This window comes from Meleagris gallopavo, chromosome 15 (assembly GCF_905368555.1).
Source record: "Meleagris gallopavo chromosome 15, MGAL_WU_HG_1.1, whole genome shotgun sequence".
Taxonomy (NCBI): domain Eukaryota; kingdom Metazoa; phylum Chordata; class Aves; order Galliformes; family Phasianidae; genus Meleagris; species Meleagris gallopavo.
The window spans coordinates 108346-133352 of record NC_139418.1 but is presented as its reverse complement, the minus strand read 5'-3'; the positions used below and the strand labels follow the sequence as shown (position 1 = coordinate 133352).

The following is a 25007-nucleotide window of genomic DNA, read 5'->3' as shown; positions in this document are numbered from 1 at the left end:
TTTTATCGATGTAAGTTACACATTGTGAAAAGTGATTTTAACTTATTTTTTTAATCAGTGCCTGACTCTTACCTTGTTTATTGGCATCTTTTTCTTGTGGAAAGATGAAATATCTGTTTTGTTGGAAATAAACTGCATTTTTTAAAAGCTTTTGTCTTAAAGATGAAAGCAGCACATTTTTTCTAGTCCACTAAAAACCCTGCAGTGTCACTTGGAGTCACTGAAAGTGATCTTATGGCTGATCACTTGTTTTGTATTCTCCTAACGGTCTTTCCATAAGCGCTGCCATCCATCCTTGCCTCTGCTCCTTGAGCTCCTGTGCCGTGCACTGTGTGGCTGTTGGGACAGTGATGCTCATTACTGAGACCAGAGTAACTGCTGTTATCTGGGCCAGGTACGGTGTTGCTGCTACTTGGGAAGACCACACTTTAGCTGTTGGTGTTGTAAATGCAACTTGCTAAAAGTTAGCCGTTGGAAAGTTCCTTGCAGTTTCCCTGTTGCCTTTCAGACAGACCCTGCCTGGCTGATTATGTGAAGCCTGATGGGCCTGGTGCCAGGCAGGGCAGGGGACAGGTACTGCTTCATCTCTGGCAAAAGACTGCATTCACAAGTAGAATGACATCCTCTGCTGGGATGGGTTTTGGAAGGCTGGTACCCCCTGTGTGATGATAAGAGGGGGTGTTCTTGAGGAACAGGCTCTGGAATGGGCATCTGCCCAGACTCAGTTAACTCATTTCACACAGAGGTTTGCAAAGAAAACTCGCAATGAAGTTTCCAACATAATACTTCCAGCTTAAAATCTGTATATCCTGTAATTCTGGTTGTTCATTGAACTAAATCATCTGTATGAAACGGGAGGCAGAAGTGCTCAGCTGTGTCTGACTGCAGAACACAGACCCCACTGACTCTTCCATTAAGACATCTTCAAGCTTGTCAGACATTCTAAGGAAGTGTAAATTAACTTAGGGAAAAAGAAATCCTGTAATTTTGTGGATACAGTAGTTAAGAGGAGAGGGTTAACTACTGTCTACTGTAGAAATCTTCTTACCTTGTATTTTTAAAAAGGTGATATATAGGGACAGTTTGTGTTTCTGTTGCCTTTGGTCTATTCTCTCACATTTGCTCTTACTGTTGCTATGTAAAGTGAAGTGCTTAAAGCACATACCTATATCAAGCACATGGTGAGAATTGAAAGTATACAAGAAATACTTTGACACTTTCAGTTATGGCCATGAAAAGTAGAGAACTCTTTGAATCCATCAGCGTCAGTGAATGGATTCCATTAAGGAATCTTCAGGTGGAATCAGCAGGGTGTCTCTGCACACACCTCCGTATTACTAGCCACGCACATCTGTAGCTACAGGAATTGAAAGCATTGATTTGATCTCTTTCTTGACTTAAAGTGAAATTAGTCCTTTATGGATGATACGGTGTTTTGTATTTTGAAAGGAATAGTCTTCAGAAATCTGAGTAATATCTGAATGCACATCAGTGTGTTGAGGGGGAAAATAATCATATTACGTGAATTTTTTTCTCATCTGCTTCTCTAAGTGGTAATCCATGGTAAGCAGATGAAGTGTGGGAACTTTGAAACTTAAAACACAAATCTGATTTCTTCATGAAGGCTGTAAGGTGAAGCAAAAGTCAATTTGGCCTTCAGATAAGAATACTCTGTTGTTGAAATGTGGTGGCCCAATGCTAATGCTTGTTTACAACTGTAGACCAAGGAGAGCACTTTAGTGACTTCTGGAAAATGCAGTGGAAAACTGTCACCTCAAAGTCTGTATGTCCCACCCCCTGTTCATTCATTCATCCATCCATGTGCTATTGCTCTCTCCCCAGCTAAACTGACCCACCTAAAACTTGCTCCTATCTGTATTTCCTTTGTCACATACAGTCAAATACGAGTAGGCTTCATTAGTGGTATTAGTCACGTTGAAGATTTCTCTGAGATCTTTCCATCTGCACTGTTTATGTTTATGAATAATTGCCAGTGTGTGTGTTGTTAATGGCATTGGGAAGGCTGAACTATTTAATCACAGCTGTACTGAAAGGTTTGTAGGCAATACATAGATTTGAGTTAACCCTTCACCTCCCCTTGTCACTTGAAGTATTTGGACAAAAGCAAGACTCTGCTGCTTATTTCTTACCTGAAGTTAATGTTCTCCATAAGTTGCTTGCTTCAGGAATACTGCAATGCATTACATACTTAGAAATAATTAAAACTAATTAAATATTCAATCTCAAAAGACTGCACAGTGTAGGAACTGGCATTCCAGCAGTAAAAGTTACTTGTTAAATACAGCTGTTTTGCAGGACTTTTTGTAGAGTGCATCAATAGTTGGTGCATTAGACCTTCCTGGCAAGTGACCCCAGCTGAGATGAGAGCCTTTGGTTTGAGTTCCCCTCAGATGCTTTCACTGGTTTAACAAGGGCAGACTAAGGCCTTATCCCCATGCATACGTATTGCAGGGGTCATCTCTGCTTGATCTGTTCAGTTTTTACATTACTTATTTTAAAGGTAAGAGCTGAAAAGCCTGTTTCTCAAGTTCTTAATTATTTTTTAAATTTAAGAATTAAGTTGCACTACCAAAATACTTGTGTCCCTGAACTGAGATGTACCTTCAGGATGAAATCTTTCAAAGGCTATGACCAATCAGAAATAAATCCTAGGGAGCACATGGCTTTCAACTTTCTTTTCCTTCCCCTCTCCCCTCCCTCCAACTCTCTCTTCTGCCTTTCTTTAGTTGTTGTAGCTCACAGGTGTAAGTGGCTGTCAACTCTTCCTGCTTTAAAAACTTTCTCTGAAAACCTTCCAGTGAAAAAGTTCTGAATTCCAGATTGATACTTCATTTTTGAATGTTAGGTTTGTATTTTGTTGATAAATTATTCATCTGCTTAGATTTAGTGTATGATTCATCATTAGTGGTGAAGATAGAATTTTAAAAGAGTAACTAAATTTCATAATTTATAATGTTTCTAATGTGACTAATAAAATTATTTTTCTAAGTTAACACAGTTTGGAGATAATACTTATTTAATTGCTGAAAAACTTCTTTAAGCAAGATACCAACATGTTTGTTATTAGAAACTCTTAATTTGTTTTCCTCCATTTCTGTTTTGGCTTCGGAGTGTTGCAGTTTTACAGGACTAAATCTTTCTCATATAAAATGTAGAATCTCTAAGAGTGGGCTAATAATGCATTGTTGCTTTCCAGCTGTGAATAGCAGAGTGCCCAGCAGCTCCACTGGCTCCTTGCACACTACAGAATCCCCTACTCCTGAGCCCTGCTCACAGGCATCAAGCAACGTGGTGTCACAGTCAGTGCTCCCTATGTATCCTTCAGTTGACATCGATGCTCATGTGAGTAATTTCAATTAGCTCTGACTAGATTTTCTTTTTGATAAGTTCTGAAAAGAAAAATAATAATCTAGTAGCATTAAAAATACTAAAGTTCTCTTAAAGTATCTTTTGAATATTTTCTTCTTTCTCAACCATGCAGACTGAAAGCAATCACGACACCGCTCTGACCCTTGCATGTGCAGGAGGTCACGAAGAACTTGTTTCTGTACTAATTGCACGTGGTGCCAATATTGAACACAGAGATAAGAAGGGTAAGCTGAAATAGTAAAAGTTTGCTTTAGAACTACAACTACATGATGTTTCAAATAGAGATTTGGGAGCTTTTGCTCTGAAAGTGTACAAAGCTTGCGGAGATGTAGAGTTCTAGGACGTATGTGGAAATGTATACACCACGTAGTGATACTGTACGGCTTTCTATCCATATTTTTGAAATGAAGTTCATCTATCTGAATGGCATATTTCTGAAATACAAAGCACTTCTATCGTTACAGTTAATCCACCACAAAATACCTTAGTATCCTGGGTAGAGTTTCTAGTTTGCTCAGGGATGTGATTTAGTGGTGGGCTGTTAGAGTGATACGGTCAGGTTGCAGTTGGACTTGATGATCTTGAAGGTCTTTTCCAACCTCTGCAATTCTGTGATTCTATGATTGGAGTAAATATCGAATCTCAGCTGACAAGGCTAATGGTGGAGTAGGAATCAGGCTGCCTATCATGTCATTCCCAATAGTCACATTCTGCAAAATCTTATCCCTTGGAGCTGAGAGAACAGAATCATTCATGTTTCTCTCCCCAGAGGTCACGCTAGCCACTGGAAATAAGCAATGTGCGCAGTGAATGTGTATTATCTTCTTGGAACTTCAATAGGAATTAAGTGGAAAGCAGTGACTTGTCTAAAGACTTGAACTGGTCAGAGCTTAATCCATATTGGTCAGTGCAGTACTGTTCATGTTGTTGTTTTTTTTTTTTTGATGAACCTTTAAATGTAGCTGGCAGGAGTCATGCCTTATATGTCTCCAAGTGTCAGGGTCAGGAGGGGGCTAGGAGAGTGTCTGATAGTGTTGGGCATTACTCAGAAAATACTCAATCCAAGAAAGACATAGCTGAGCAATAAAAATCACTGTAAATTGCATATTTCTGTTTAAAATTTTGAGATATTCCAGTTTATTTTTAACATGATCTTTTTTTACTAGGTTTTACGCCTTTGATTCTTGCTGCAACTGCTGGACACATTGGTGTAGTGGAAATTCTTTTAGACAAAGGTGGGGATATAGAAGCGCAATCTGAGCGCACAAAGGATACTCCGCTTTCTTTGGCATGCTCTGGTGGACGCCAAGAGGTACAGACATATTTGTCCTTGATGAATTTGACTTTTTTGGTAGTTTTTTTTATGTACAAGTTGTTTTTTTTTATTTTGATAGTGTAGTAAATCTTTTTTTTTTCTAAAAGCTTTTTTTAAGTTGAATAAGTGCAGGTAGTTTTAGTCTCCTCCCAAGAGGAAAGGGCATTTATTTTCTACATTGGTCCTTTCAGGTTGTTGATTTGCTGTTGGCCCGGGGAGCAAACAAAGAGCATAGGAATGTGTCTGACTATACACCATTAAGCCTCGCTGCATCTGGTGGATATGTCAATATCATCAAGATTCTTCTCAATGCTGGGGCAGAAATTAATTCAAGGTAACATACCTCAGATGAACCATATGTGGGACAGATGTTTTGTTGTTGTCTTTAACTCTACTGAGTCATATATTGGAATGTGTAGTTCTTTCAGAGCTCCTTTTAGCCTTTCTACAGTATTGATGTTATTATTTATGTTAGCGTTACCTTAATTAATGCTTTTAAGTTACCTTTAACTACCACAGACAAACTTCATCTGCCTTAGATATAAGTGTTAAGCAATGCTGTAGTCTGCAAATCTGTTCCTTCTCTCTCCTTATCTTCTCCTTATCTTTCTTATCCTTCTGTGACCTGGAAGTCAAATGCAGTTTTCAGTAGAACCGAGCAAAGGAGCCAGCCAAAGCCCAGGGCAGCTATTTGTACTTGTTTGAAAACTTTCAACAGAAGGACCAAATATATTTTAGCTATTTCTCTCAAACCTCCTCTTTATTAGTTGTAGGAAAAGTAATGTTCTTTCAGTCACTAGAAAAACTTTAACTGTATCTGCATCTTAGAAGCATGTGTTCCTGAATCAGATGCAGCCTTGATTATATGTAGATCAATACTTGTGTGTTCTTCAGCTATTTGAGCATCTAAAAGCTGAAAGACATTTTACTTGTTCATAGATTTTAGTTAGCTATCTGTTGCATGTGGTTACTCTGCTGGTTTCTGATAAGCAATTCAAAATTGCTGGAATTACAGGCAAGTGGCTGTGTTTGTATATATTAATGTTCATTTTTGGCTTCCCATGAAACATTTTGTTCCTCTTAGATACACCTGCATTTCTCAGAGCATTCACTAGTTCTGGGAACTGCAGTTTGTTTCTTTCTCACTAGGACTGGGAGTAAGCTAGGTATTTCTCCTCTGATGTTGGCTGCTATGAATGGCCACGTACCTGCCGTGAAGCTGTTGCTCGATATGGGTTCTGATATTAATGCCCAGATTGAGACCAATCGGAACACAGCCCTCACCTTGGCCTGCTTCCAAGGCCGAGCAGAGGTGGTCAGTCTGCTGTTGGACAGGAAGGCCAATGTTGAGCACAGGGCAAAAGTGAGTATTTGAACTGCTTTTCCATATAATTTACTTCAACAAGTGCGTTTCTCTCAGAAGTTATTTCTTCAAATTATCCTATTACTCTTCTAGCATTCATCCTTCTCTTTTTCAGTGGTTCAGAGGCAAATTAGAAGTGAAGGGAGGTGAATGTTTAACAGTATGTTTTTGTTTTCTTTAAAGGTATTTGAACACACTGTGTGCTGATGAAAAATTAAATTTTAGAATCTGCGTTGCCCCTCTTGATATGCAAATCTTAATGCAGGAGAGAAGAATCTGAGGATTTATTGAATGTTCTGAAATTTTTTTGTTTGCTTTGTTTAAGAATACTGCAAGCCTTAAGGAAGATGCATTGTTTGCATTGGGGAAAAGCTGATTGTTTCTTCCAATTTAATAATGAAACAGATTGCCTCTGTAGTACTGGGAAACTTTGCAGGTTTAAGATTGGTACTGATATTCGCCAACAGTCATAAAAACGTCTAGACTGGAAGAGAGTTGTGCTGCTATAGCGATGCTCATTTATCACAGATTGCTTTGTCCACATGAACAGGAGTAATACAATCAAACCTTATAAAGCTTTTATGTTAGTCTAGAACCAATGGCTTCGGTATTGTGACTCTCTGCACCTCTGAAACACTCCATAGGTTCCACGTGTTGTCACTCTGGGTCAGCTTTGTTTCTCCTGCAATAAAACAAGCTTAAATCTTGTGTGGACTGCCAGACCAATTTCCCAAGCATAGAAGAATGTTTGGTAACTCCTAAGGCTGCTGAAGTAATTGCTGTCTGCCTGCTTCTGGAATGACGGAAAAAGGGATATGGATAAAAGCCAGCTCTTCTGGCTTTGGTTGGGCATGTTGGGAGCTAGTATTAATTTAATGGTCTGGTCAGGCAACTGAGTTCACTCAACATCAGCCTCAGTACTGAGGAAGGATAGATATAAAGCGTGTAAAACCAGTCTGGGGACATTTTCATAGGAACAGTTGTCTTCATTTGGATCTGTTCTAATCTTTCGTTTAGAGATTCTTTTGAAAACTTTTGTTTTTGCTGTTGAGATGGGTATGCAGTGGTAGTCAGTAGTTTGTCAAAGTTTGTATAAATGCAGTGCCAAGAGTTTTTTGAGACTGCTTCAGGTTAGGCTCCTTAACTTAGATATAAGCAGCTAAGTAAACAAATCTGATTTCTGTGTGTGGCAATTGTATATAGTTTATTCAAAGTATATTGTATGAATTTCACATCATGTAATTCCTTCTCTTTGCACAGACTGGTCTCACGCCGCTGATGGAAGCTGCTTCAGGAGGATATGCAGAGGTTGGAAGGGTTCTCCTTGATAAAGGAGCAGATGTTAATGCTCCACCTGTGCCTTCCTCAAGAGATACCGCTTTAACAATTGCAGCAGATAAGGGTCACTACAAGTTCTGTGAGCTGCTGATTAATCGGTAAATTATTTTTTTTCAATAGCAGGCCATGTATTCTGTAGCTATGTTCCTCTGTGGCAAGGGTACTCTTGTTCATGCTGCTTCTTGCATCTTAGAGCAAAGGGAATGGGAATCTTTGGAAGTAGCATGTTGCATCTGCTCCCTACTCTTTCAGTGTTACCATGGAGTATCCTGCTACTCCAGTATTAATTAAGCTCAGCAGACAGCTGAGATCAGAGGTAAGCAAACAGTGTCTGATTTGGCAGCTTTGCGTATTAATCCAGAAATTTCCATGATCGTTGTCCCTCTGTCACTTATGAGGCAAAGCCTGGAAATAACTCTTGGCTCTTCAAGCGTAACCCTACATGCAACTAAGATCTCAAGGGGCTGTTCTGTTGTGTGGATAGTCACAATGTTAATGACAAGGTAAGGGGAGCTTAGATTGCTAGCTGTGTAACTGTGATGCAGTAGTCTGCATTTAATGGGCCTTTGTTGCTGGGAAGCGAGAGGGAGGGAGTCTTAATCCTTGTGTTACTGTGATTTAAAGAGCAGATTTCAAGGACACAATTTCTCTAGCCACTAGGTTTCAATAATTAAAGTTGTGTATCTAATTGTATTCTGATATTTTGTTATCCTATCTTTACTCATGTCTTATTTGATTACACTTGTACTCTTTTAGAGGAGCGCATATTGATGTTCGTAACAAGAAAGGAAATACACCTCTTTGGTTGGCAGCTAATGGTGGTCACTATGATGTAGTTCAGTTGCTTGTGCAGGCAGGAGCAGATGTGGATGCAGCAGATAATCGGAAAATAACACCTCTCATGTCAGCATTCCGTAAGGTAGGACGCTAAGTTGGTTGTATGATTCAGTGTAAAATGTTTTCAAAAGAGAATTTCTCATTTGGTCTTAAATCTGGTTGATTTTTGGAAGAATCAACACAACAAAATTTCTGTTTTCATAAAATGTCTGCTTTAAAGTAAATCACAATCTGTGAATCCTCTAAAGAGAAGAACTAAAATGTATATCACACTGAACTCATTTTGGAGAGATGAAAACTGTCTATAAAACAAGTTAACTAACTCTGCAGAGAATTTATTAACTTTAATAAAATGTCAAACAAGTCTAGAGCTTTTCAGACAAATGAAACTACTAAGTATGCCATTACTGTCCTTCCACTGCTTGCTGATAATTACCTAGCCAACATTTAGCTGTTGTCTGTGTGGCTGCACAGTTACCCATGAGGTAGTGGATCCAGCAGCAGTTTGCTAGGATAATATTCAGGTGGCTCAATTTGTCAATCAGACTTGCGTTGCGTTAGCTCTGTGGAGTTGGCTGGCAAGAAAGTGAGCTGGGGGTGACAGATGGGGTTTAAACAGAGTGGTCTTGACTGCTAAAAATGTGAACAGACAGCTCTGCCTTTGAGCCCAGTTAGCTGCTCACGTTTAAAATGAAATATAAATGTACTGGACAAACATTAACCACTTTTCATTTCAAATAGTAGTTTACTAAAAATGTTTTTGTATATTTTCGGTCTTTTGTACTGAACCAAGAGATACCAAATTTGTATTTTGATGATGAATGTTATCAGTTGCATACCAGAGACCAGGATTTTCTTTGATGTTCTAGGGCCATGTGAAGGTAGTTCAGTTCCTAGTGAAAGAAGTTAACCAGTTTCCATCGGACATTGAATGCATGCGATATATAGCGACTATAACTGACAAGGTGAGTGTAACTGTGAGGGAAAAGTCCCTGTATATTATTTTCAGCAAAAGTATGTATGGGAAATTCTCAGTTATTCAGAAAGTGAATATGTATGTTTGATTCAGAGTGCTTTTTTCATATCTTTTTAATATGAAACTTAAAATTAGCATTTAGAGTCTGAACTATTTTGTATGTTAACAAATGCATGTTTTGTAGAGCAAGCATCTCTCCCTTAATTCTAGTCTATTACAGATGTAATAAAGTTTTGCATTCCAGGACCTGTTGAAAAAGTGTCACCAGTGTGTGGAAACAATTGTGAAAGCTAAAGACCAGCAGGCTGCAGAGGCAAATAAGAATGCAACTATATTGCTGAAGGAGCTAGACCTGGAAAAAGTGAGTGGAGAACTGTGGCCATCTAGCTTAATGCCTAAAACTGTGATTTAGGGGCAGTATTTCTTCACGTTGTGACTGTATCTACTTTCCGTAAGAGTACATACTGAGGATATAGAACTGTTACTTCTAGCTAGACACTCAACTGTCCTTTTTATTGTGACTAGTTGCTTTCTTGCATTACTTCAGCACAGATAAAGAGCCTGAATAAGGGAGATCTTCAGTCTCAGTGGTGTCATGCATAGTATGTTGTACATAGTGTGAAACGTAGTCCATAACTGTTTAATGGGCCAGTGCTCAGTTTTACAAACTACACAAAAAAGAAGCTGCCACATGAGCTAAAGTGAACTGAAAAGGTGGTGTGGGAAGTGAAGCGTTTCCTCACTGAGAATACTAAGTGTCCCAGACTACTGCAGAGAAGTGATCTGCAATGAACATTCTAAGTGAAGGCTCTTGGAATTGTTGATGAACAACTCATACAGTGTTTAATCAAAGAGGGAAGATTTGGACAAGTTTTGTGTGTGTTTTCATCTTCCAGGTTGTGAACTCATGAACAGTCTGTCAGTTGCTATGCAAAGCTACATTATAGTACTGCTGTTGTGACTAATCTCATACTAAAAAATGTGGTTGAAATGAGAAAGTGAGACCAGTTAATTCTGTAATGTACTGTAGGATAGTTTTTAAAGTCAAAACTGTTAATCTCATCAATACTTTTGCAACATTGTTTTTGTTAAAGGACTGAGATAATGAGGGATCTTACTGGCTTTTTCAGTAAAATTGTTTTTATAGTGTCTCTCACTTGGTTGTATTTATTGTTGTTCTTTGGAAATTTTTGGAACCACTCAGTCCTGTTGTTTCATAATGTCTGTTGGGTTTCTGCATAATGCTTCAGTTTGTGACAAAATCATCCTAGTTCACCATGCTCCCTTCTCTTTTATCCCCTGCCCCAATTTGTAGGAGAGATTGGAATTACAATTTAGTCTTTGTGATCATATTTAAATATGAATCCTTTTCTTCTACATAGTCAAGAGAGGAAAGCAGAAAACAAGCTCTTGCAGCTAAGAGGGAGAAAAGAAAGGAAAAGAGAAAGAAGAAGAAAGAGGAACAAAAAAGAAAACAAGAAGAAGATGAAGAAAATAAGCCTAAAGAAACTCTAGAACTACACGAAGATGATGATGAGGAAGAAAATGATGATGAAGGTAAAGAATGAGTATTTAAATGTGAAAAATGCAGTTCTGGAGTTGCCTTTTTAAAAGCACCTAGGTAAGGTAATCTGTTAGTACCAAAGCAGCCAGCTTACTATGATGATGTTGTATAGTTTCTGCCCTGGTTCTTACCTGCTGTTAAAGTGTGAAAGTGCTGTGTTGATGGTAAATCTTTGTTTCTTCTTTGTTCCCAGAACTTCTTCCTTCTCGGTTATTTTACAACTGCATATAGTGGAAATAGACTTGACAGCTCAGCAAGAGCATAATCTCGGTTGAAGTGTCCTCAGTCGGAGGCATTGATTTATATATTTTGTTTTTTTTTTTTTTTCCAGCGGAGCAAGAAGTTCCTATAGAGCCTCCTAGCGCAACTACTACAACTACAATTGGGATTTCTGCAACTTCAGCTACTTTCACCAATGCCTTTGGGAAGAAGAGAGCTAATGTGGTGACTACTCCCAGCACAAATAGAAAAAATAAGAAAAATAAAACAAAAGAGACTCCTCAGAATATGCAGATAATTTTGCCAGATCAGCATATATCTCTAGCACAGCAGAAAGCAGATAAGAATAAAATAAATGGAGAGCCAAGAGGTGGTGGTGCAAGTGGAAATAGTGATTCAGATAATTTGGATAGCACAGACTGCAATAGTGAAAGTAGCAGTGGAGGTAAAAGTCAGGAGCTGAACTTCACGATGGATACAAATTCCTCTGAGCGGCGCTATGCCTCATTGCTTATTCCTTCTCAGGAAGAAAAAACGAGCACTTCAGCTTCAAAAACACCAACAAGGTGAGACTTCAGTGTTATTTCCCTATTTCTTTAGTGTTTTGCCTGTGCTGATGTAAATTTTCTGTAGCTCGGGCATTACACCAGCTAGAGCATTCTTGTGATCAGAGAGAGTGAGCTTGCTTGCTTGTTAAATTACGTTGTCTGGTTTGTTGAATGCAGCTTTGTCAAAACACTAGAGATAAAATTCTTGTTATTGCTGACTAGTTTAAACTACTCTAGCAGAACAGACAGTTAAGTCTCTGCTCTCTTTTAATAACTATGCTAAACTCTGAACTTACTAGAGTAGATTTTAGAGTAAACTCGTAGGGAATTTAAAAAGTAAAAGCCAGTCTTATTTATAATATAATCACAAGTTGTCATTACCCTGTGATTGTTTTCTGATTTCATCATTAACTCCTTTGAATTGCCTTCTTTTTTTTTTTTTTTTTTTTTAAGGAGGGAAGAGGCTGATGACTCTGAGCATTTCACCTGCCAGGTTGATGGCCAGTTTGATTTAACCTTGTCAAGCCAGAGGTGAGAGTCAAAAGCATTCAGTGAATGTACAGGGCAATACTAATGACTTGGGAGATCACTGAGTTGCCAGGAAGGAGCTAATAACTAGCAGAAACACCAGTTTCTGAATAGGATCATTATTCAAAACCAATAAGCTTAAATAATCTCTAAATTTGTAGTCTTTGCTGAGAAATTTGCCTCTGCTAACTTTACTTATATGGAGATCAGATTCATACTACTTATATTTTTTTTCCCAGGTGTTAAGAGAGGTAGAGGCTATAGGGACTGATCTGCAGGACACATGGCTACCTTCAACAAGAATGCAGACCTGGCATCAAAAAGCATAGCAAGCAAGAGGGCTGTTGGCTGGGAGGGGGGAAGATAAGTTGGGCTCTCACCTTTGTGGAATTTTTTGTTGTTTTTTTTTTCTCTCCTCCAGAATTAAAATTGTCAGCCATTATGGTTATGAGGAAGGGGGAAGAGTTCCCTAAAATTTTTAGGAATGTCAGAAATTGGATTGTCTATATATCCTGTTTTATGAACATAAACCGAGTTTTGCCTTGGACCTCTCCTACAAATGCCTTGGAATCCTATATGACCCACTAACGTAGAGATAACTAACTAAATATGTCAAACTCCTTAAATTGAAGAAAGGTAGTTCTTCTGTCAGATAGAAGTATACCTAACCCTAAACCATGACAGTAATGAGTAGGGCTGATGTGTTTTATAACTTCTGCAGGTGCTCTTTATTTTTCTGCACTAAGCAGTCTTTCTGAAAAGTTTCTAAATTTTCTTCTCTTGAATTTCTTTTCTTTTTCAGCATAGACTTGTTGATGATAATGCTGTTGTAATTGAAACATTTTCTAAATATGTCTTAGATTTGTTATATTTTGTTATATTCGTTATACCAAATCACTTTATAAGTCATTCATTGAAGACTAGCCCTACGTTTTACAGATTGCCTCTGTTTCAGTGCTGGACGTGAACCTGAGCACCCAGAAACACTCTTTTTACATTCATGTAGATAAGTTAGCCTACAAGAGCTTACCTGTTCCTCTCTTTCTGTCTCATCCAGACTTTACTCTGTTGTGTGTTGGCAGTCTATTGCTACGGTTGTGTTAGTACAGGTTTTGCATACACACTTTCATGTTGACTTCAACGGGAGTAAAATATCCTGAAATCTGTGTGCCACACAGTTACCTGTTCATAAAACGGGGGGAGCGGGAGGGTAGAGGCAGAAGCACTTACCTACTGTTTACCTATTTATAGGGGATCTCTAAATAGAGATGAAAAATGAAGACATTTTCTAGTACCTAGTAAGAAAGGAACATTTTTATAAAAGTATTTTTTCTTAAAAACCTATTAAAAAGGAGAGTGCATAATCCGGGTGTAACTTAAATGGCTGTGTAACACACTTATTATAAAGTATTTTATAGATTACGCCCTTAGTGCTCCTAATATTACTTGATTCAGTTTAGCACTCCATTTTGGAAGGAATGCCATGGACTAAAATGTAAGAAATTATTTAAGTCAGCCAACAGTTCTTCTAAGTAGGGTGGGAAATAAAAAAAGGATGAAAGCAGCTCATGCTGGAAGTTCTGAGGTCCAGAAATGAATGCTCTTATGCTCTCAGTTTTCTTCTATAATTTGTAATCGGCACGCTTCTGTTCCCAGACTTGATGGTGAAGGTAATTCAAATTCTTTGTCAACTGCTTACAAGCCTGTTTCCCTGCCTCTGACCTCTCCAAATGTAAAGCTGAATCTGACCAGTCCAAAAAGAGGCCAGAAAAGAGAAGAAGGCTGGAAAGAAGTAGTTAGAAGGTAAAGAATTTAATTCTATGTTTAAGAAATATGTTTCAACATTTTTACGTGTAAATTATACTCAAATGTAGAATTCCATCAGGTTCATAAAATTATTCCACTGTAAAAATTAGAAAAAAAAATCCATTCTTTTTGTCTTGCAGTGCTGTGAAAACAAATTATAATCCTAATTTGCAGTAACCCCTCACTAATTTAACATGATATGAACATTTTATTTGGCATAAGGGTTTTCTTTACATGTGTTGTTGTTGAAGTAAAAGATAAGCTAAAAGTTAAGGTATATCTTAAGATACAGAAGGAGGAGGGAACAAATGGCAGCAAAAAAGCTCCTAGCGTGGATGACTGCTTGCAATGAAAGTGGAGTAGATGTTGGCAAAGTAGAAGACAGGTGGATGATCACTTTCATTACATTTTGAGTGGTTACCTTGATTGCTAATTCCAATGAAAATTTTGTGACCTTAATTCAGTGTTGGAAAACCTTTAAATCTAATTGTACTTCTGTAAAGCACCCTCCCTTTGAAAATATTCTGGTCTTTTTTTTTACTGTCTAGCTAATAACCACTCAATCTCATCTGCAATCATTATTATGTCTACTACTTTTAACTAGTAACAAACATCTGGCTGTCCTATTTTGCTCCCTTTATTGAAAAGGAATGCAGCATGAGCATACAAGTGTCCCATGTTCAGGTGTGCTTATAATGCCCTGCTGCTTTTCTGTTCTGCAATGGTATAACTGTATGTGCTCATTCTAGAAAATTTTAGGCTGTGTGCACCACAGTTGTACAGAGGAAGCTACAAACTTTATAATAACTTAAAAAAAAAAAAAAAAAGGCAATTTAATCTGAAAACTTAAACGTATGAACCCTTAGAAAGTTGGCTCAGCCTTCTGCCTTTTGTTGCATTTACAATATGTTCTCTGCTGTGACATGTCCTTGCCAAATGTATAGTCACAGACTGCCCGCCACTTGGTGAGTCATGCAGGTGTGAAACTGTTGCAGGGGCAGCTGACTTGTCCAGCACTGCACACAGACCCTGCTATTGACCCTGGAGCTGCTCCATCTCTCCTCCTGGGTCTCTTGAGAATTGCTTTTTTGGGTGCTGTCTGCTGTTCAGATAGAGATGCTAGCGTTCAAGAAACAGCATCTAAAACCTGAGATTTCCTAGTCCTTAGGGGATCAGGTCTTGTCACAAAGACTATACATAAATGTTTTGTACCCATGTTTGCCGTGCCCTGATGATTGGCAAAGCATTCATCCAGCCAAAGAGCTGTTTGGCGACTGTAGCTTTGTACAGAATGCCTGGGAGCTGCATGCATTCATCTTCTAAGTCTCTCCCAGTCTCTACAGCAGGAATTTTTCTCCTCCCCTCTCTCTCTGAGTATCCCGCTGTGGCTAGAAGGGATCAGAGAAGTAACCAATGAAAACATCCCTTCTACCCTTGACAGGCAAGTAGGCAGAGTTTTGAAAGACCCTCCCCCTAGCAACACTCTGCAGCCAACACCAATTGAGCAATTTCAGCTGCAGAGAGGAGGGCGCTGCTGTTCAGGAGCAAAAAGGTACTGTTTGGGGTACTTAAGGTAAAAACCACTGAGATTTGTGGGTAGGGAGGGAAGTGGCAGTGGGTGATGGGTGGGAGGGATCCTGGGTGCTGGGGCAAGCTCTTTTGGTGGAGGAATTTCTTGGCTGATGGTGGCATTGGGGTTCCTTGTTGGCAGAGTTGAAAGGACATCAAAGGGACAGCTGGAATCCTTAGTGTAATGGGATATTCTCAAGTTAAGTGATACTGGGAGCTCTGGTTTGGGGAGGGAGCAATAGAGTTGTCTGGCTTGAGCAAGGAGCCTTTGGGGTGGGTGGAGAGACAAAGACCCAAAGCATAAAATTGCCTTGGGATGAGAGCTTGGTGCATAATCTGAGTGCCTGAGGATCAAGTTACTTGAAATTCTCAGAGTGAAATAGCTGAATGAAGCTTGCAGTCTTTTCAAGGGGTTTATGGTGATCTGTACAATGTTCAGAGGTGCTTGAACTGTGGTTTCTGAAACCTCTTTGAATCCCCTCTAATTGTTCAGTGTTGAACTACTATTGCACATCACTAGTAAGCTGGAAAGCACTGTATGGGCTTGAGAGGTCCAACCTTTAAAGCCTACTTTGGGGATAGAGGTGGCCCAGAGAGACCTTGGCTGGGGTCTGGATGCAAGCATAGATCGTGTTCAAAGACTCCTCAGTGCTGCATGCCTGCACTGACCCACCAACACCATGTAAATTAGAAAAATGCTAAAATGACTTATTTCACTGAACGTATGCGTTGCAGTGTTGTGGCCTAAAAGTGAGCCTGTTCCTGAAAAAAATCTGTCCTGCCTTCATAGTGGCTTCCAGCAGCTCATTGAATTGCAGAACTGCATGGTTTGGTAGTCTGATATCCACTGTTGTGTAGTGTCACCTGTTAAACTTTAAGATCTTTTGTAGTGTCTTTGAGGTCTGAGAGAAATGGATACTAAAAGGGTTGTGAATGCATGTGGTACACAGAGCTCATCACTGGGAAGATCATGGAAAACCGCCTTCTACTAGTTATGAATGACCAAAGTAGCTAAGCCGTGGCCTTCTGTATTTGAAGCAGTGCTACTTAAGTAAATGTAGGTCAATAAGCTAAGAATTTATCTTCGAAGATACACGCACAAGATAAGATAAAATTGGAAAATATTTCTGATGCATACATGAGGCATATTTGTGATACAGCAGTGGTGGTAGAAATGCTTCTGAGGAATCCTTGTTAGGTGCTGAAGATGATAAATAATACGAGGTTGGGGATTTTTAGAGAGGCTCCAAAGGGTGAACAAAATATCAGCAGAAAACCATTTGCTACCCTGAAACATAAGTATATTATTTCAGCCACATGTGAGACAATGAGGCTTTTTTTTATGTGCTTACTGTTTAAATACATTTGATGGATTTATGATCTTTGTGATATAGGTCAAAGAAGTTATCTGTCCCAGCTTCTGTCGTGTCTAGAATAATGGGAAGAGGTGGCTGCAACATCACAGCAATTCAAGATGTCACTGGTGCCCATATTGATGTTGATAAACAAAAAGATAAGAATGGAGAAAGAATGATCACTATAAGGTACAGTTTTTAGAAATGAAACTCTAACTCAGAAATGTAATTTATCAAGAACTTCTCTTTCTTGGACATACTCAGTTTCTTGGTTATAAAATAGAACTTCTAATACTGCTGCCAAGATATGCTGGTGGTCTGCTTGTTCAAAGTTACTTCTTGACTATGGCTATCTTAAGGATTAATTTAATGGAGCAAAACTGTTGTAGACTTGCAGATCAATATCAAGTTGGGGCTACAGAATGTTGCACAAAATGGAGTTTCCTTTCATTAAAGGTAAATATATTTGTGTTTAACCTAGGGGTGGTATGGAGTCAACACGATACGCAGTGCAACTCATCAATGCCCTTATTCAAGATCCTGCCAAGGAACTGGAAGACTTGATTCCTAAAACTCATATAAGAACACCTGCCTCGAGTAACAAATCAATCCATGCAAACTTCTCATCTGGAGTTAGTACAGCATCTGCTTCAAACAAAAACTCCTTTCCTCTCGGAGCACCACCTCTTGTCACATCGCAGTCATCGACTCTGTCTACTTTCCAGCCTACTAACAAACTAAACAAGAATGTCCCAGCAAATGTGCGTTCATCTTTTCCAGTGTCTCTTCCTCTAGCTTATTCTCATCCTCATTTTGCCTTGCTGGCTGCCCAAACTATGCAACAGATCCGGCACCCTCGCTTACCTATGGCCCAATTTGGAGGAACCTTTTCACCTTCACCAAACACTTGGGGACCATTCCCAGTGAGACCAGTTAACCCTGGCAGCACAAATAGCTCTCCAAAACATAATAGTTCAAGTCGTGTAGGTAGTCAGAATGGAAATATTTTACAGACAGAGTCTCCCGGATTAGCTACTTCTAGTTGTCCCATTACTGTCTCTTCAGTAGTTGCTTCCACCCAGCCATTATGTGCAACAAGTAATCGGACTCCCTCTTCAGTCAGAAAGCAGTTGTTTGCCTGTGTTCCGAAGACAAGTGCTGCAGCAACAGCAATCTCAACTGTGACAAATACATGTAGCACTCTGCCTTCAGTTTCCTCTGCGCCTCCAAACAATGGGCAAGTTTCTGCAGCATTTCTGCCCTCTACTGCTCCACAAATGCAGCATTCTGCACTTAAAGCAGATTCTTTCTCAGCTGTCTCAGCACCCAAAGAGCAAGTGTCAACACCAGACCAGCCTGTTGGAAATACATGCACACCATCTTCTGTTGCAGGTAGTTCCAGTATGTCAACTAGCAGCAATTCAGGAGTCCCTGAAGCTCACCCATCTAGCAGCCCTGCACCTCTAACGAACACCCAAGATGAAATACTAACAGCCAGCATGTCAGAAATGAGCCCTTCTATGCCTATTTCTTCCAGCTCAGAAACCGCTCCTTTAAGCTTAGCGTCACCCAGATCGGTTGTTGCAGATAATCAGGACAACAGTAACTTACCTCAAGTAGCTGTACCAGCACCTCGAGTTACTCACAGGATGCAGTCCAGAGGTTCTTTCTATTCAGTGGTACCAAATGCAAACCTTCATCAAGATCCTCAGTCTATTTTTGTTACAAATCAAGTTCCCTTAACACCTTCTCAAGGTCCACCTGCTGCAGTGCAGCTTTCGTCAGCCATGAACGTTATGAACGGTTCTCAGATGCACATTAACCCAGCAAATAAGTCATTGCCTCCTACTTTTGGGCCAGCAACTCTCTTCAATCACTTCAGTAGTCTTTTTGATAGCAACCAGGTGCCCTCTAACCAAGGATGGGGAGACTGTCCGCTTTCCACCCGAGCAGCAGCTGACCCATCTTTCACTGTTCAGTCTACCTTTCTGAATAACTCCGTGCTAGGACATGTGGAGAACGTGCATCCTGATAACTCCAAGGCTCCTGGTTTCAGACCACCTTCACAGCGAGTTTCTACAAGTCCTGTAGGTAAGTCACTAAGATCATGTACTGGACAGAATTTTTTTTTCTGCAACACTTCTGTTGCTTGAGATCATTTGAGAAATAATTTACAAATTATGGTTATGGAATCCTAGATGACCTATTTTCATCCATTTCTTTTTTCTCCAGTTCTTCTAGGATATTGGTTGTTGGGAATGTTGTAGACATTGTGTTGTTTGCCCTAAGAGGGAGGAATGTGTCTCCCTCTTTGTAGAATTTAGAGTAGCTTTGATTTTTAGTTTTTGAGCTGGAGTATAATATGTTGTTAGGTGATACTAAACCTGAAACAGCCAAGCCAGAACTTTGAACAGATTCAACCTAGCAGCAGGAGTGACAGCATGTAGTCATTTAATATTTTCACTGTATGATATTTCAGATGGACTATGAAAGAGTACCCTGTATTTTTTTTTGTGTGACCTGATCCTGTAGGCTGAAGGGTGATTTTGCTGTGTTTTTCTAGGATTTTGATAAGCTAACGTGCTTTAGGAAACTGGTGTGCTTCTGCATGGTGTGTTATTAAGAAGCAATTGTTGTTCAGGTGTGAAGTATAGTAGTTCAAGCTTACAAGTCTTTAATTGAAGTGAGCTAGAAATACTCACAGTGAAAACACTGCCTGAGAGATTATTATCATTTTAGTGATGATGATAATGCAGGTGCCTGGCTGCATTCATTTGGCTGGAAGGAACTCAGAGGTCCCCACTGCTACTCCATTCTCCCCTTTTTTCTTGCTGAAGTGTATTTATGGTGCCTTGCAGCTGGACAGCTGGAGAAGCTTGCTTTAAAGTTGTCTTCCACACCACATGGTGGTGTTAGATGATTCAGCTGATGTTTCAGGACTTGAATACTGAATTTGGACACTTCTCCTTCAGTCTGGAAGTCAAACTGAAGAAGGGGGCATTGGAAAGATGTGGTGAAGAAAAGGGTTTTTAGTATTCCCATTCATTCAGTGGATTTAAAACATTTGGGGTTTCAGATCACTTCTCTCAGACCAGGTTTAACCACTATCGAGATATTTGTTATGACTGTAGTATTCTCAGGCGTTTAATTTGCGCTGCATAACTGCACTGCAACGCACGTACCCAGACTACTTATACCATGTCCATTCCCAGTGCAGTAAGCAGAACCAGTTGTAACTGAGACTTCAGGGGGGTAAAGTAACTGGGTCTTGCTCATCAGATGTCTGCCAACAAAGGAGCTGGCAGACTCTCCTCGGTAGACTTCAGAAACTGTGGCTCACTGGAATACCCTGCTCTGGGGAAGGAAGGTTATGTCAGATTCTGACTGAAGCAGTTTACTGATTTTTGTAGGGTTCTCTGCTGGCTCACAATGTCATTCTAATTAAAGCTATTTTTGATCGCCCTTATTTCAGAATCTACTTTTTTTTCTGTCACATGGAAGGAGAAGGGACTTGTGGGAGCTGAGGGAGAAGGAGGTGATGGAAGTTGTGATGGTGAGGAAAGAAGTGAAGGCAGGAGGCTGGAGGCTCTCCAACACCTTGACCCTTAGGCCAGAAGTGTGGTCTTCCAATCTGCCTGCCCCTTCTCTCAGTGGGGTTTCACAGATGAATAGGCCTTTCCAGTAGGCTGAGCCCTTGAGGTGGGATGAATTGGGACTGTTTTGATGTTTTTCTTAAGTTTTAGTGGCAGGTTTTGTGTGATTTCAAAGAGCGCTTGCATGTACTTTGGCCTCAAGCAGTGTTATGGAGCGGTTTGGGCCTTGCTTGGTAATTCAGTATGCCTTCATACGTTGAGAGTGGATAGTAATGGTCATAAAAACAGATACAGTCCTCTAATCTCTGGCTGTGACTCTACACTTGATAGAGTAGGAGGTTTCTTTTATGCCTGTCTTGTACAGCTGGGCTATAGGAAATCTTTCTGCAGATCAGCATTTCTTAGCAATCGCCTCTAAGCTGCTGTGGTAAAGATGTAGCCTAATCTGATTATGTGCTACAACAGTTTTTTCTTAAGTGTCACTTTAATGTAGAGTTTATGTTCTCTATTCTTGGGTAAAAGCTGTTGCAACTTGAGTTGTCTCTGATTTCACCAGTTTGTTTGAGGCATCCTTACTGCTTGTGGATCTGTTCTGGGAATGGCCTTTTTTTCCATGTATGCCTTCAGAGCTCTTGTCTTAGCAGCTTGCAGATTTTTGGCAGAGCCTGATTGTTAGGAGAGATTTTAGGATGACCAGAAGTCTGCTTTTTCCTCTACATTTTTAATAAGGGGTTTGAGAACTTACTTGTGTTAAAAGTTACTGCAAACTTGGTATAAGCCATCTGAAAAAGCAGTGCATGACCATGAATGTGCAGGAGGTGACTGAGCTCCCTATGTTGCATGGATTCACCAATATTGCTGCTGATTCTCTAAAGCTGGAGTTAGCCCTTGTAGTTAAGTGATTTCTGCAGGGAAAGTCTGGGGGCTTTGGTGAACTAAATTTTGAGCAGATTTGTATGATGCTGATGCACCAGTCTCTTAAAGCCCAGAAATGCTTTTTGAGCATAATATGGTGTCTGACTTCTAAATGTAAAGTATAGTATTGCAAATTGTTTTAGTGTTAAAACATCTGCTTTCACTGACGAATACATACATACATTCCAGCCAGCTGGAAGCTAGTCTTTGATGTGCAGTGGCATCCATGGCCATAGAGGCCTTCTGACTGCTTCTGATGTACTGTCATACAAGGAAGGATAGCAGGAGCATCCCATTGGTAGTTTGTGGCAGGTGTGTGGGAAGGGCCCTTGGCTGGAGATGCTGCAGTCTGTTTCTGGCAAGGAGTGTGCTGGGGGAGACCCACTGCCCTAGGAGGGAATGATCTGAGCAGTGTGTGCCAGCAGCCTGCACAGCCTCAGCAGCTTCTTAGAGTCGTGCAGTCTAGGCTGTGGTTGTTGATGCTGTGGCAGACCTGGAAGAGTGTATCTCCAGAGTAGGGGCTCCTTCTAATCCCTCCATATTCTGTTGGTGGTGGTGATTTACCTTTGTATTTCTCCTTCTCTGTAACAGAGACTTTAAACAAATCTTTTGGGCATGGCTAGTGATAAAAACACTACCTCTAAAAGCAGCGAGTCATTTCTGCTAATGTGAGCAGGCTGGATCTGATGCTTCTGGAAGCAGGAAATTAAGGTCATTTGGTTGATATATTTTTATTCTTCATTCAATAATGAGGAAAAGACATGGCTTTTGGTAGTATATCCAAGGGATGAAAGGTGTGTCTGTAGTTTATGACCTAAGCTGTTCCCTGTCACCAGTGCTACTTTCAGAGTGTAAGCAGGGATGTAGTTTCAACCTTGCTCTGTGACAATACAGGCTGGTTCTGGTTGTGGTCAACTGGAAATGTTTCAGTGGTATTGAAACTAGTCTTGTTTAATAGGCCCTTGAAACTAAACCCACAACAGAGATTAATGTTTGGCCATGCTGTTGTGTTTTTTTTTTTTCTTTTTTTCTGGTAATGATGTGTGAAGAAAACTTTTTAAAGTATTTTGGAAAAGTGCTTAAAAGCTTGGACTTGTTCAAAAACTGTAATTTCTCTTGCTGATTCTTTTTTGTGGGACTTTAAACTCCATCTTTTCCCTCCTCTCATGCACTTCTGTAGGAAGCAGCCCCTCCTCTGCTTCACTGTGTATTGTCAGCCCTGTTTCTTTGGAGGCAGTGTGCTCTGACTGACCCGTATGTGAATGTAACTAGATGGCAGAACTGTGCTGCAGTGAGACTTCCTTGGTGCTTGATTCCCTCAGGGCTTTCACAGAACCCTGTATTCCTGTTTGGCTCTTTGGTAAAGAAAGATTTTTGCCACCTCCCAGTTTTCTTCTTGTAACTTCCGTTTCAATTCCTTTCAGTGACTGAAGAGATGGCTTTTTAAAAAAATTTGAGGCAAAAGCAGAGATCATACAGAAATGCCTTCTGTTGGTTTCTGTTTGAGGGAGAATTGTGCACCTGTAAAATTAACTTAGTGTATGCAGATACCCCTGAAGGTGATGAGATGATTTAATTAATTATATTGAAGTGCAAGCTCTCTCTAGGGCTTTGAAGCAGGCTCCCAAAGAGATATATTTAATGAAATTTATGTTTATTTCAGGCTTACCCTCTCTAGATCCATCCAACAGCTCTACAACTTCTTCTTCAGGTCCTTTGACAGGCTTTTCAGCAAACATGCAAGGAGCACGGGTTTACCTTCAAGGGCCAGCGCCTGTTGGGACTCCCAGCTTTAACAGACAGCATTTTTCACCACATCCTTGGACAAGCGCAACAAATTCATGTAGGAACTTCATGGGTCTGTCTTAGTTAACTGTAAATTCTTAGCTATTGTCTTCAGTAGATTTGTAACTTGAGGGGAAATTAGACAGTTATGAATACAGTGCTTTCTAATTCAGCAGTTGTGAGGATGCCATGCCAATCCCACTTTACTGTTTTGTTTCTTAACAAGTAAAATGCCACTAATCCTGGTAGCATTTCCAAAGGCTATTTGGGAAAAAAAAATTGGTCACTGTAGGTTCTAAAAGGAGAAGGCATGAAGCTGTGGGGGAGTGGGAGTGGAGGTGATTATAGCAAGTTAACGATTCCCCTCTAAATGAGTGTAATGTTAGGGGAACATGTTACGTTTATCACTGTGTGAAGTTATAATTCCTTTTTCTTTTTGTTTTTATTATTTATTTTATAAAGTTGGCATTCTGGAATTTTCTTGTGACATAGAGGTTTCTGACTAATGGGAAGAACATGGAAGTAGCTTTACAGAAAATGTGGGTCTTCGATTTAGAGTCTTAAATGGAGAGACTTTTCACGTCACTGCATGCAACTTCATTGCAACTCTGAGCTTAAGAAGCAAAATGTTTAAATGAGTGCTCAAAAGAAGTTGGATTTCTCAGAAACAGTAATGGTTCTGAAGTTGGTGAAAGTTGTGTTCTTATGTTACATGTTTGGCTTTGAGAAGCTGTCTTTTAATTTCTCTTTGCTGGAGGTGGTAGATTCCAAAACCAGGCTGCTTTGATATTTATGGTATCTTGGCTGATTTTTTTCATATCTTCCTGAAACTCTTCCATGTTTCTTATTCTTTCTTGTGGTTATTTTAGATGTACTTCTAGGTAATGAGACTATCACAGTTCTGGCAGGTGAAAGCATTTGTGCTAATGTTCGTTCTAGAGTTAAAGTAAGATTTAAACAGAAGTTCTGTGAAAGACTGAAGAATGTTTTAGAGGAAAAAAAGCTGTTAAAACCCTTTTATCATTTGCCTTGAGATAGCATTGAGGGGATAGAAAGGGTAGCATTTACTATCACTAATTTCTGTGGGTTTTTTTGTGTGATTAAGCAAAATAAATTTTTTTTTCAGCAGGTGAATCTCCTATTCCATCAGTTTCCTCAGGATCATCTTCACCCCTTTCAGCTGCTTCTGCACCTTCTAACTTGAGCCAGCCAAAAACGGGTAACACGAATCAAGATCGAAAGGTACCCCCCCCCATTGGGACAGAAAGACTTGCTAGAATTCGACAGGGAGGATCTGTCACTCCTACACCCTTAGGAACCAACTTTACAGCTCCGGTTGGTCACAGTGGTATTTGGTCATTTGGAGTTAACAGCGTATCTGGTAAGTCTATTTTTCATGGTCTGGAATAGCTTGAAGAAACTTGTGGGGCCTTTTGAAAACAGTACATTTGAAAAGGAAGTTGGAGAGGGAAAGAGAGAGGTGGATATAGCGTATCCTAGAAGGAAAACTAATAGCAAATGGTGTAATTTTCAGTTACATTTGCAATGCAGATGTTGTGATTTTTGCTCCTAACAGAGATGATTCTCATTCAATCTAGATCATCTCTATGAGTACACTTGTAAACCCTGATAAGTTTTCAAAAACATTACATTAAAATCTATTGAGAATTGTAACCATAAACAACTTGTACTTACTTAGGGAGTCCATCTCCGGTTCTGAACCTTGGCATTGAAGGATAATTGCTTTCCTCCAGGTTTTTAAGCTTGTTGTTTGCAGACACTTTAAAAGCTGTGGTGCAGCTAATGCATCCAGAAATGCATAGTTGTGAATGCTGATTTTACATTGTTCCTTTGGATTTGTGGAGGTGCATGAAGCTGTACACAAGCTCTAGAGTATCTTCAGTCA

The 25007-nt window shown here is 39.8% G+C and overlaps 1 protein-coding gene across 17 annotated transcripts in view; it reads left to right on the top strand.

The window, feature by feature from the left end:
* The window catches only part of ANKHD1 (ankyrin repeat and KH domain containing 1), a 103712-nt gene that overhangs the window by 72976 nt on the left and 5729 nt on the right, over positions 1–25007 (top strand). For 8 of the 17 annotated variants that reach the window (XM_085237013.1, XM_085237012.1, XM_085237003.1 and 5 more), the window contains 18 exons: positions 3218–3363; positions 3503–3614; positions 4557–4702; positions 4897–5039; positions 5855–6068; positions 7329–7504; positions 8163–8325; positions 9113–9208; positions 9464–9580; positions 10602–10776; positions 11115–11568; positions 12004–12081; positions 13735–13881; positions 15326–15436; positions 16848–16997; positions 17290–18899; positions 22980–23174; positions 24228–24482. In XM_085237013.1, coding sequence (XP_085093139.1) covers positions 3218–3363; positions 3503–3614; positions 4557–4702; positions 4897–5039; positions 5855–6068; positions 7329–7504; positions 8163–8325; positions 9113–9208; positions 9464–9580; positions 10602–10776; positions 11115–11568; positions 12004–12081; positions 13735–13881; positions 15326–15436; positions 16848–16997; positions 17290–18899; positions 22980–23174; positions 24228–24482 — 4488 coding nt within the window. The remainder of the gene's footprint in view (positions 1–3217; positions 3364–3502; positions 3615–4556; positions 4703–4896; positions 5040–5854; positions 6069–7328; positions 7505–8162; positions 8326–9112; positions 9209–9463; positions 9581–10601; positions 10777–11114; positions 11569–12003; positions 12082–13734; positions 13882–15325; positions 15437–16847; positions 16998–17289; positions 18900–22979; positions 23175–24227; positions 24483–25007) is intronic. The other 9 variants (XM_085237014.1, XM_085237010.1, XM_085237004.1 and 6 more) reach the window with 8 other exon arrangements.